The 12,809-nt window shown below is 39.8% G+C and overlaps 1 protein-coding gene across 4 annotated transcripts in view; it reads right to left on the reverse strand.

Annotated features, from left to right (window-relative positions):
- Positions 1-12,809, reverse strand: part of LOC116034708 (WD repeat-containing protein 7) — a 169,372-nt gene that overhangs the window by 32,866 nt on the left and 123,697 nt on the right. For all 4 annotated transcript variants that reach the window (XR_004101187.2, XM_031277389.2, XM_031277390.2 and 1 more), the window contains one exon: positions 2,964-3,150. Coding sequence is in view for 3 of the 4 variants with exons in the window: in XM_031277389.2 (XP_031133249.1) it covers positions 2,964-3,150 (187 nt within the window). In the remaining variant the exon portion in view is untranslated. The remainder of the gene's footprint in view (positions 1-2,963; positions 3,151-12,809) is intronic.

Consider the following 12,809-nt stretch of genomic DNA (forward strand, 5'->3'; position numbering starts at 1 on the left):
CATTTTTTAATTTTAAGAGGGATGCGATGGGTTTGTGTGACAACCACATTCATGTTATTGCAGAGGTTTGCAGGTGCATGCGTTTGTAGAGCCCAGTGCAAGAAGCATGTAACCGGGCCTTACTCGCTGGATTAAGAATGGATTTATTGAGTGGGACACTTATGGACTAGCAGATTGAACTAGTTTGCTTAGTTGGGTAATTGGATGGTTTCCTGACTGACTGGTTTAGTTACTTATTCACTGGCTGGTTTAAGAATGGACTTACTGACTGGGACACTAATTGACTGATCTTGGATCGACTATCGGTCATACTTGCATGTAAACAAAGCCCGCTCAAATGTGATTGGTCAATAGTCAATATTACTTCGACTAAAAATGGAAACCAGAACGCTTTCGATACCAAAATCTTGTCCCGTTGCCTACATATTCTGCATTCCTATGCAGACATCAGTTTATAGAGATTACTTATTCACTGACTGACTTTTACTGGCCAGTTTGATAAAAGGTTTAGTGGATGATGAGTTTTCTCAGTTATTTACTGACTGGATGGTTTACTGGCTGGCTGGAATACTGACACATCAGATAGTTGACTGACCAATTGAATAACTGGATTACTGACTAATTCACTGGGTGCTTAGTCTCGCATTGCCCAATCCACAGCGCTGTGGAGTAAGGTATGGCTACACCACACATACATTCTGAGATAGGATAGAAAACCGCTCTCGGTTGTTTGCATTTCTTTAAACCAATCACATATATCAAATAGACATGAAGTATGTTTTTAAGTACGTGTTTTATCGACATTTTGAATCCTGAATCAAAGTTCACTCGCATCTTTCCATTGACGTTGTATGCTTTTGTGGTGTGAGTCATCTCTGACTCATGCGTGATCATTATAATCAACTGACATAACTTTTATAAGTAATTCCTTTAAAAATAAACAATAAAGCCACCCCAATCAGTTTATCAACATTATCAATTGTTGATTTAATGTAACCAGTACTCATCACTATTCCTAAACTAAACATTTATTTTAACATTATTGCCATTATTATTGTTAGTTGTAGTAATTGTGTAGTATTTCAGGTGGAATTACACAGATGGATGATGAATGGTCAAACAAATCCACCACCAATTGTTTTTAACAGAACTTACTGTATGCAACTCACAACTCCAATGTGTCCAGACTGTTCCTTATGTTTACTATTTTGTGAGAATCTTTAAGTCTGAGTCCGTTCAAATTCTCCTCACTTTCTGTTCCACTTATATTGGATTGTGTTGTTTACTCTTCTACACGCACACAGTGGCAGCAGACATATTTATACTCATTTAACCAGACTGACCCAGCTCGAGTTTCAGCCTTAATAGGATCAACTTATGTTGGCCAGTTAGATTTTAGCAGAGAGGAAGACACAACACACACACACACACACACACACACACACTGCTTTGTACCAAACATGAGAAGATGCCACTGAATTACTTTCTCTGTGACCTCTGACCTCATACAAAATGCTGTATTAGCTTAACCACAACCTCACTAGGACTGTTTGAAGGCAGCCATAACCTTTGACATACTCTCTGCTGGATGTGATGTTGATGGTCCAGGAGGCAAAGCAGACTGCTGCTGTCAACATCTGTGGTCTAACACCAACTTCTGACTGGGTCATCTCAATAAGTCAAACTGGCAGTCACAGTTACAGTGACTGATATAAGTCATATATGATCAGATAAATCAACCTAAAGTCTGCCCCTACACAGACATCCCACAGAACAAATTGGAATATGGGCGATAGGTAGGCTATGATTACAGTTGTGTCGACACAGGTCTAGGCTGCCGACTGGCTTGTGCCTGGGTTCTCTGTCAGCACATAAACATATCTTTCTATCTTTAGTTTAGGAAAGGACACAAATCTAAAGGGTTGGCACTCTAAGGAGCAGGACATTATTTAACAATCTGACCACTTGTTTGTCTGGTTTAATGATACCACATGAACATAAACAAACACACATGCACACAGACAGAGGACTAACATGTCTGAGCAACGCAGACATCGTTACATCATCATAATGTCCTGCAATCAGATTACAGCCTGGCTTCCATATCTCAGTGTGTCGGCTGTATAATGTGTTTCTGTGTGTGTGTGTGTGTGTGTGTGTGTGTGTGTGCTTATATTTGTATCTATAGGCAGGCTGTTGTCTGTACTCTGGAATCTGAGAGGGAAGACTGAGCAGTCGAACAGACAAACACTAACAATAAATAAACCAATCAGTTCCTGAACAGAAACTGAGAATACAGAACCGCTGTAATACACAGTGTCTTTTTGTTCACTTTGTATTTACATATTTTTGTATCACTTGAATATATATGTAAGCTTTGTTTTTATGCACATGATGTATTCAGAGCTGTTTTTAAGTATTTTAAGTCAGAGTCACATCTTTTCGTTCCTTTTGCATGCTGGCCATTAAAAAGACCGACCATTTTAATATTTACCCCTCAAAGTCCAAGTCAGTTAAGACAAGTCCAAGTCAAGATGCAAATCTTGTTAAAGCAGGTTCAAGACATGTCCCAAGTCAATTGAGTCTTAAAGCTGGCCAGTCAAAGCCAGTCTAAAGTCGAGTCTCAAGTCATTTCTCAAGCTCTTTCTTATTGTTTAAGTGGCATTTGATGACTATATTTCAACCTATAGCACACCCTGCAGGATTTATTGGATATACAGTATTTCTTGGAAGTTAAAAAGGAAAACTTTCTACACACATTACAAAATATTGGGTAATGTACAGAGATGCCACTGTTCGTTTACTTCCACCTACAAAATTCTGATTTCTAACATACATTTCCTCAGGTCCTCTTACTTTATATATTTATGTACAGTGCTTATCTATTTCAGAATTTAAAATAGATAATGTTTAGTAATTTATGAATAGCATTTGAGTTTGTGTGTGTGCGGCCGTGGACTCACTTGGCCAGCTGCTTCTCGGCGTCAGCACAGAGCTCCAGCAGCCCCATGAGCACCGCTGACACATCCATATACGGCTCCCACACGGTGAAGCCTCTGCCAATCAGATCGATGGCAGTGCGGCGGATGGTGCTGTGGGGAGGCAGCTTGGGGCTGGGGGGCTGCAGCAGCAGGAAGGTCAGCGCCTTACCTTCAAACGGTAGAAACGGTAGAATCAGTGTAAAGTCAAATAGAGTTGGGAGCTTGATGTTACTCTGTACGCTGTAGCACTGTTGGAGGTTGAATCTCCAATAATGCTACAGCACATTTTATGTGACTTAATCATTTCATTTCACAATTTCTTTCTCTCCTTATGTTGCAGGAGTGAATTATATTAGGACCAAAAGAGAATTAAAATGTGATAAAGAAGGATAAATTCAAATTTGAGCCACCATCATGCCTCTTATTTTCCATTTTCATGATCTTTTCTGAAATAGGACATTAAATCTGCAGTTATGTGTTTAATTATATTGGACAGTGCACATTGAACACTAACATAAATGTAAATGCACCAGAGGGTTAGCCTATATTGCATTCTCGAAACTTTGAAGCATTTTAACAGATTATGGTTAAAAGCCTTATCAGCAAGTCGCAGCCCTGCTCACTGCAGCATGCAATTTCTATGACGAACTCATAACTTCTTATAAACAAACAAAAAAACAGATCCTAATATTTCAAATGAGGTTCTGGTAAAAAAAAAATCAACTTTGGCACGCACGCGCACACACACACACACACACACACACACACACACTCACACACACACACACACACACACACACACACACACAGAGGATAAAGACAGCGCACATATGGAGGTCACTTCATAGCTGACCTGACATTTGAGCCAGTCTCTGTGGGGACAGACTGACCATTAAGGCTCCTGCAAATCCTCCCCCCCCCCACACACACACACACACACACACACACGCGGTCCAGAGCTTTTAGCAGTTTCTTCACAAAGTGCTTCAAAAAGTCAGTCAGAAGAAAATCAAGGTTTTGTAAAACTTTTGGAAATGTTAACAGAAAATCACATGCATATAAATTCAGCTATCATACATGAACTGGTCTTCTATTTATGTATTCAAAGTCAGTGATGTACATGCAGAATATTCTGGACTGCAACTGCGTTGTATTGTTGTAGCACAGTTTTTCTCAGACTCTACACTATTATCAGAAAGGCTCTTTTCTTCTTCTACTGCTTCAGTTTCAGTTGTATTTTTACTTGAAATTGAAATGCTAAACAGTCCTAATATGAAGAAACATATAATATATAAAACAGATAATTTACTATAAGTATTTATAATCCTGTGGTGGCTCTTAAGGTCCTCCAGTCTCCAGACACACAGAGCTAATGTCATCATCTGGATCTCCTGGCATTTAATCATCAACCCGCCTTAAATGGCAAACCCCCCTTCCTTATTGGTTTATATCTACACAGACACAGCATATGGATGGGACTATGAAAGATATAGCTAGAGGCTAACCATGTTAGCATTGCTCGGTACGACTGTTATATACCGGCAACGACAAATAGAGCGCTAACTGTGTTAGCATCATTGTGCTACGTTGTCATGGGTGACATAGATGGACATCTCTGCATTAACATTGTTAACACCTATGTTGTAGCTATTTGCAAAGACACAAAGAGTCAAACATGCAGGATGGGTGTGTTGTTAGCGTGTTGTGACTGAATCAGTGATAGGTTGGTGAACTCTGACCCTTAGCTGGCGATCAACATAGTGAGCAAACACCAGTAAGCGCTTAAATCAATCAAGTTTTTGTTAAGCTGCTTAGACACCAACCAGACGGCCAACCGTCGGCAGAAAAGGCAGTTGGACTGATCAGTCTCCCCGAGTTGGTCAAAAAAATGCCTCAGAACACACCGAAGAGACGAGACGTAATACGTCTCCATAACAGCAGGCGGCGCTAATCTGTATTGTCGCCCAAAAATGAAAACTGGCAGCTGATTGGACGAACGTGTCACGTGGGTCTTGTTTCTCCGGAAATTCAAAGACAGACTGTCATGGCGGTTTGTTCAGAATACGATCTCATATTGTACTAAAACAGTTCACCGAAACGTGTTTCTGAAAACATTTTAAGCGAGAAATAGGCCATGCAGTTGCTGAATCTGTCTTTATTTCAGATCAACAAAGGTCAGTTTAAAAGTTTTTCGTCAGATTTTGAGAGACTCTAGTCACGCTCATTCCGCATCCCATTTCCGGGTTAGCACTCTACCAATCAGATGGGTCATTTGAGTCCGACTGCCGGCATTGCCCGCCCCACCGATTATACATGTGAAATCGGCCAAAATGAAGGGCGACGGCCCCTCGGACGGGCGACGGCACGGAACACACCGAACAGACTCGAGACACTGACCTCGCCAGACTGTCCAACGGCCGATTATCGGCTCTGTGTGTCCGGACCTTTACACACATCAATATACATACAAACACTGGACTAAAAATATCTGCAGTGATGTAGGGTTGAATGAATTTTGACCCCCAGTTAGTTACCGGTATTAGTACAAATTATGAAGAAATCTATTAAACTATGAGTTTGAATGTGCTTTTGTTTTTTCTGTCAAAGCACTTTGTAAACTATTGTTTTTAAAGGTGCTATACAAATAAAGTTCTTATTATTATTATTATTATTTTTAACTACAAGGAGTTTTAACTGGTTATGAAGCAATCTCATTTAAATACTGATACCGCTACAATCCATGACCTACATGTGCAAACATCACCATTAGCTAGTTAAAAGGAAGCAGTAGGAGGTTTTTCTTTAGAGAATTTTATTTTTGACGTAATATTTTGTGGTTACGGCTTATACTGGGGCAGAATCAATAAACAGAAAAAGAAAAGAATTGACCAAAGAACAAAAGAAAGCTAAAAGAGACAATGATAAAGCAAGGGCAAAAACATGAGTCAACCTTAGTCGGTCATTTAAGGAGAGAATTGCAGGATTTGAAAGGATTTAAAACCGATTCTCAATTGTCCCTCTTTTCCCTAGGCAGTATGTAATATGTGTATTTAATGTATGAAATACATTGCAAGACGTGGTTTTTCAACTTATGAATTCACGTTGGTGGCTAAAAAGCTAGTTAACTGGCTTATAATGTAACACATTATGTTAGCCTTGCTACCAAGCTACAGTATATCTTGCTGATTATTATGAAGCCATAACATTACTAGGGCATGTTGATAACTTTAGCTTTATTGACAAAATTACTATTACTGAGCAAGCTTTAAAGGAACTTATTCCTTATTGGGACTTTAGCTTATTCACCGTAACCCCCAGAGTTGGATAAGTCCACACATACCCTTCTCATCTCCGTGCGTGTTGTAACTCTGTCCGACAGCCCCACCGGTAGCTTAGCCTAGCACAGATCCTGGAGGTAACAAGTTCCAACTAGCCTACTGCTCCCAATAAGTGACAAAATAACACCAACATGTTCCTATTTACATGTTGTGGTTTGTATAGTCACAGCGTGTACAAATAACAAGATCACATGAGACACAGCCATCTTTTAACCGTATACAAACTGGGAACTATATTCTCAGAAAGGCGAAGCATTTCTACTCTGCTCGGGGCTTCTCAGGTGCTGCAATCATATCACTCCGCCCAGTTCCCAGTTTATATACGGTTATAAGATGGCTGTGTCTCATGTGACGTTGTTATTTGTACACACTGTGACTATACAAATCACAACATGTAAATAGGAACATGTTGGCATTATTTTGTCACTTATTCGGAGCAGTAGGCTAGTTGGAACCGATTCCCTTCAGGATCCGTGCTAGGCTAAGCTACCGGTGGAACCATCTGACAGAGTTACAACACGCACAGAGATAAGAAGGGTATGTATGGACTTATCTAACTCTGGGGGTTACGGTGAATAAGCTAAAGTCCCAATAAGTCGGCGTGTTCCTTTAAGTCGATTGCTGCTGTGTGTATCACTATTGCCCAAGCAAAATTTCCCCATGGGGACAAAAAAATCCATATCTTATCTACCAAATGTGTTCATGTAGCTGTATGAACGGTACCAAACAAAGTTTACTTTGTTTCACCATTATCATAATACAGTTATTCATTTTACATATCCACAAATAGATACATTACCATCCTCCAAACAGCTGGTTCAAAACAGAAAAGTATTTATAGCAAGTTGCATATTTCTTTTATTCGCTTCAAAAACAAATGCACGCAGTAGTCAGATCAGGGTCTTTATGACACGGGTCGGTGGTGCCCATGGAAACACTACCACTTTTGTCCACAGGGGCCGCAAAAATTAACAAAAAATAAAAGTTCTTTGTAGTTGCTTTCAATATGACCTTTTTGCTGTAGCAATTTTGTCTAACACTATATTGACAGGATGCATGTTTGGTCCCCGGGAAAAAATTCTGTCCACGCCTACCTTATTTACATTGGTGTTGTTCCAGCTTTCATTTTTGTATTTTCTGTTTTAATTTATCGCTACATATAAAGGTAACTACTGTGAATGAGGAAATATTAAAAAACAAAGACTCACATCTCAGTAGGAACCAATGGCCTTCAGGCTGAGAGCCTCAGGCGAAGAAGTTAGAAAATACTGAAACTGTGTTGTTTTGGTCTTCTTCTTTTTTTTTAAATGTGCTGAAAATAAGAAAAATAGAGAACACCAGCCTTCTTCTTTGAAAAATGAAAACAAATATGTTGCCAGGATCTTTCTTAAAATATAATATACTGGTATATAAAAAAAGAATGGTCTAAATAATGAATGTGCAACGTGCAACATCTGTATAGTATAGAATATGATAAATGCCATTTGCAAACTTTGCCGTGCTTCTAGTGATAGGAAATCAATTTAACATTAGTTTCAAATAAACTGATAATCAATAAATAAACTGTGTAGGTGACTGTGTGGGAGGATGGGATGGCATTATAATTTGTGGGTCATGGGGCAAGAGGTCGTCAGTCAAATTTAAACCCCTGACATTGTTAATGTGTGTGTATGTGCTCTTCACACAGTCAACCAGCGGACCCCCCATCACAGAACAGGCCTCAGAGGTTATGAGGTCAAAGTTCAATGCTGTGTGTGTGTGTGTGTGTGTGTGTGTGTGTGTATAATGAACCTGACACCCACATTTGCACATAAAAGCCTCTATTAATTTTTTTTGTCCTGGACTGTTAAAGATGGCCGTTAACAATCAGTGCTGTAATTGTCCAGATCGAAATTCAAATTTACAACCCCTCCCCTCTAGTCAGTGAGCCGGAAGTGAGAGACGTAAAGGACTGTGGTCCATTTCTCAAAGTGGACATCTTTGTTTAAAGGCAGGCTCAGACCCGAATTAACCAATAGCTATTGACAAAGCATCAGCTGGCTATAATGAGCTGTTAGTTAGAGCAGTAAACATGTCACATTAACACAGAGAGGGTGATTACAGCAGGAGGAGGAAGAGGTGGAGGAAAGAAGGAAGGAAGGAAGGAAGTAGGGAGGAATAAAGGAGGGAGGGAGGGAGTAGGGAGTGTAAAATAATGACAGATTGGTGATGTCTAAAGTTTACCAGGCTGAGTCGTAAATCAATGTTGGGGACTTGGTTGGTTGATGAGAGCCGGATCGGACTCAGTGCAGGGAAAGGGAGAGAGAAAGAATAAAAAAATTAAAAAAAAAGATAGAGAAAGAATAAGAGCCAGTTTGAGTGAGAATGAGAGATGCTGTGTCTATCGTGAATATCTGTAGGTTAAAAACTATAAAAGTAGTATTTGGTCAACAACCACTGCAGACATAAAGCATACCTGTGTAAAACTCCACTACTAACTGGCAGCTAGCAAATTTGCTAGCTTTGGCTGACTATTGTACTGTCTACCATTAGCATAATCCTAGCTAACTACGATGTTAGCAGTTAGATCACCAGCTGCAGCAGTTCGCCAACTAGCACTGCAAGTCTCTACTGTACATCTAGCTTCAAACACCTTCACCTATTTTGGGAGGCAAATTACTTTCACTGTGCCAATTTCGGGTGTGATGAGGCACTTAACCCTCAAGTTTTGCTAGCCAAAGTTAAGTCCAAAATGCAGCTATACTGAAATGTTCAAGAAGTTATTAATCATTATAAAAAATATCCTATTAATCTATGGTCAGTCCAAGATTAAGCTACTTTTCCCATTACTAGGTTTAATTATTTGCTAATCATTAATAATTTTGCAAAATATTTGATTTCCAAGATTTAGCTAACTACCTAAAAGCCTGAAATGTTGCTAACGAAATACTAACCCTAAAAATTTGCTGATCCCTACTATGGACAAAAACTTCAATATAAAACCCAAAACAAGTAAAACATCACAACAAATATTTGCTAACCAACATCGATAAAATGAGAAATCTGAAAAAAATACATATATTTGCACTTTTTACTGCTATGATGACAAACATTAACCACTGCTTAGCTTATATGGCTAATTGGTTAATTTGAGGTACTTGGTTATTTTAAGAATATATGTTCATAAACATCTCAGCCAGCAATGGCTAGGGTTGGGTAATGTTACCGAACTCTGTACTTTTTTGGGTACCTACCGAATTACGTCGGTACTACCGAGGACTGATTCATGTTAAATCAACGTTAACACTTCCAACTACGGTTAAACAGTGTGAACACAAGCGGCATGCCACTCTGACGACCGGCACAGGTCGGTGTAGTGAGCAGCATGTGCTGCCAGAGGATTAGCTTATGCCCATGTACCACAGTGGCTGACCGTCAGCTACTTTTCGATCTCGGCGCTACGGGTATGGCAGGGGAGAGGGAGGAGTTTTATTTTGTGTGGAATGTAAAATCTTCTAAATAAATAACAAAATGTTCTAAGTAAATAGGATAAATAGCTTCAGAATTATTTTTACAACTGAAATACATATTTTGTTATTACAGAGGGAAAGTACCAAAAAAAGGTACCCTTGGGCACAGGAACTGAATTTCAGGTACCGGTACTGGAAAAAATGTGAACGGTACCCAACCTTAGCAATGTCGTTTGAGTGCCCCAAAATGACTGTAGCCAAGTTTCGATCCAAATTTAGAACAAATTTTAGATGAATTTCCTGACAATCAATCCAAAACAAAATGCAAATGAATGTGTGTTCCCCTGCACTACTGTTGCACTAATATTAGGAGTAGAGCAAGATAATCAGTTGGTGGTGCAATGAGATAGTGTCATTAAAAGAGCGCTCGGCAAACCTCAAACAAGGTTTAGTTTCCATCACCTGCTTGTCCCTGTTCTATTTTCTACGGTATAAAATAAAACTCAATTTCCAATCTGCTCTCATGAATGTTTTAAAATGCCACCGTTCACGGTGAATAGGCCTCAGAGGGCAATCAAGGTATTTTGACATTTACTGCGAGCATTATTGTCCAGAGATGATACACAGATGTACAGTTCACATGTACACATGTACAATCACATTCTCCCTTTCCTCTGTCTTCATCTGTCCTTCTGTCCTTCCTTCCTTCCTTAAGCTCAATCTCCCCCTCAATCTTCCCTACATTTCCCCCTTCGCCATATGAAAACATCAATCTATACTCCGCTGTATAGACTACTGTACCTTCCCTCTCTCTGGGTGGACAGCTCTCATTCATCACACACACACACACACACACATAGCGCAGTACGCCAACAACGATCCATCTTTCAATTTTATAACAGAGAGAGGAGAAGGGGGAGATGGAGAGTGGAAGGAGGGAGAAAAACATCTGACTGAATGAGACCTGGAAAAAGAACAGAGTAAAAAGAAGAGAAGGATACAACAGAGGAAGAGGCAGGAAAAAAAGCAGCATAATAACACATGAGAAAGGAACAGTGGAGAAAGAATAAAACATGTCCTCAAATGTCCGCAGACAATCTGTAATTGTCTGCTCAAGCTTTTTATTAAGTAATAACACATTTTAAAGGGTTCAGCTACTCTGTGGGGTCAGTTAAAGGAGCAGGTTGCTCTGTGTAGTCAGAGAGTTTTTAGATGGACTACAACAACACAAGCACAGCCTTATAAAATTTAAAATGTATATTCTGTTTAACATATTCGTGTGATGTGCATCATGGCTGCCAATTGGCAATATCTTATACATTACAAGGAAAATGGTGACAGTCAAGGCCTTTATGCAGGTCACTGTCCCGGAGAACAACCTGACAGTGTAGCATCACGTCTCATGAATATATTCTCTCGTCCATCTCAAAGGCTGTCACATCGCCTTGCCCAACTCACATTTTAGTCCCAGACAGCTTTGCTCAAGCATGACTTTCTGGCATCTAATGTCATGTCCAAACGTTACCTTGTACATTTCAGCCACTGTACGACTCTTTTATGACCACTGTAACAATATAATGCGAATTAATTCACTTATGTCCGGGCTTCAAGCTTTGAACTCTTAAGTTCTTTTTGCTCTTGGGTGACATTATTGTGAATCAAAGTTGTCCATAAATGGAGCAGAACATGTAGCCTTATATGAAAATGAGCAAATTTCCCAAACTCACACCTACTCATGAACAAGTTTGTGCAGTCGAGCTGGATTCGAGCAAACCTCACTGTAAACAGCAAAAGGCTTAGGATAACAATACAATAATGTTCTCTTAATTTTTTAATGAAAAATGTATGAGTTATGTATTGAGTCTTAGTCTTGTTAATGTATTCTTTGCTTTCTGATTTAAATGTTTTTTTCTAATTTTATATTGTGTTTTATATAGGCAACGTTCTAGTGTGACTACTTAATGCTAAGACAACATTAAACACTAATGATGTTGAGAAGTTTGGTTTATTCTGTTAAAAAATGTATCATAAACGATCAAAAAGTCAGATGGGTTAGTGAAAGGTTTTAAAAGGGTGGAGCTCTACCCAAAGGATCAATAAGTTGTTTTCATCTGATGACATGGGTTTGGGGTTTTCTGGTGTGTGAGTGTGTGTGTGTGTGTGTGTGTGTGTGTGTGTGTGTGTGTGTGTGTGTGTGTGTGTGTGTGTGCGTGTGTGCGGTGAGTCCACACAGGTGAGATGACCACTGTGTACAGGCCCAATATCACGTTTCACAGTCTATCAGTGAGAGTACAGGCTCTGTAACTGGGTGGATGGCCCCTGAGGCAGCCAATCAGAGCTCAGGGGCAGCAGGATGGAAGAGCAGCTCTGCTTAGTGCAGGTTTGATGCCCACCAAGGTCCAACGCTGCAGGCACAGCTTGGTACAGGCTGGGCCCAGTGAGCTTGTGTGTATGTGAGTGTGTGTGGAAGTCAGTGCCAAGCTCCTTAAGGTGTCAAGCTTGGAGGGTGAAAATCAATCCCATCTCTCTCCTCACCTCTAATCCAACACTGAAGTTTCTACTTTGTCAGCTGAGTTTGGAAAAACCATGATTCTTGACCAAAACAGGAACCACTGAACATTTCAGTATCTGTCTGAAGGTAAGAGTCCTGTAGCAGTTCTATGAGGCCACACATATATATGCACATGTATCTAATATTATATCTGGTCATGAACCCAAAGACTAGACAAAGCAATCAGTGGTAAGAAACCAAAAGGTGGTCAAGAAGGTTTCTCTGTCTGGCAATAATGAAGATACAGAATACAGCCCAACAGTGCAAGTAAGACATTAAACATTAAACTGATGAAACAAATTATAGGAAAAAAGGATTACAAAGAAAGAAAATCCATAAAGGTATCAGCGCCACTTTGCCACTGTTTTCTGTCCCACAACCGCTGTCTTCACTTGCAAACACACGTCTCCTTTTATTGACACATACCCGAAACATCCCTGTTTGTAAAATGCAGTCGAAATGCAAGAAGAGCATTGCAGATTTTTCTGAT

Source organism: Sander lucioperca, chromosome 14 (assembly GCF_008315115.2).
Source record: "Sander lucioperca isolate FBNREF2018 chromosome 14, SLUC_FBN_1.2, whole genome shotgun sequence".
NCBI lineage: Eukaryota > Metazoa > Chordata > Actinopteri > Perciformes > Percidae > Sander > Sander lucioperca.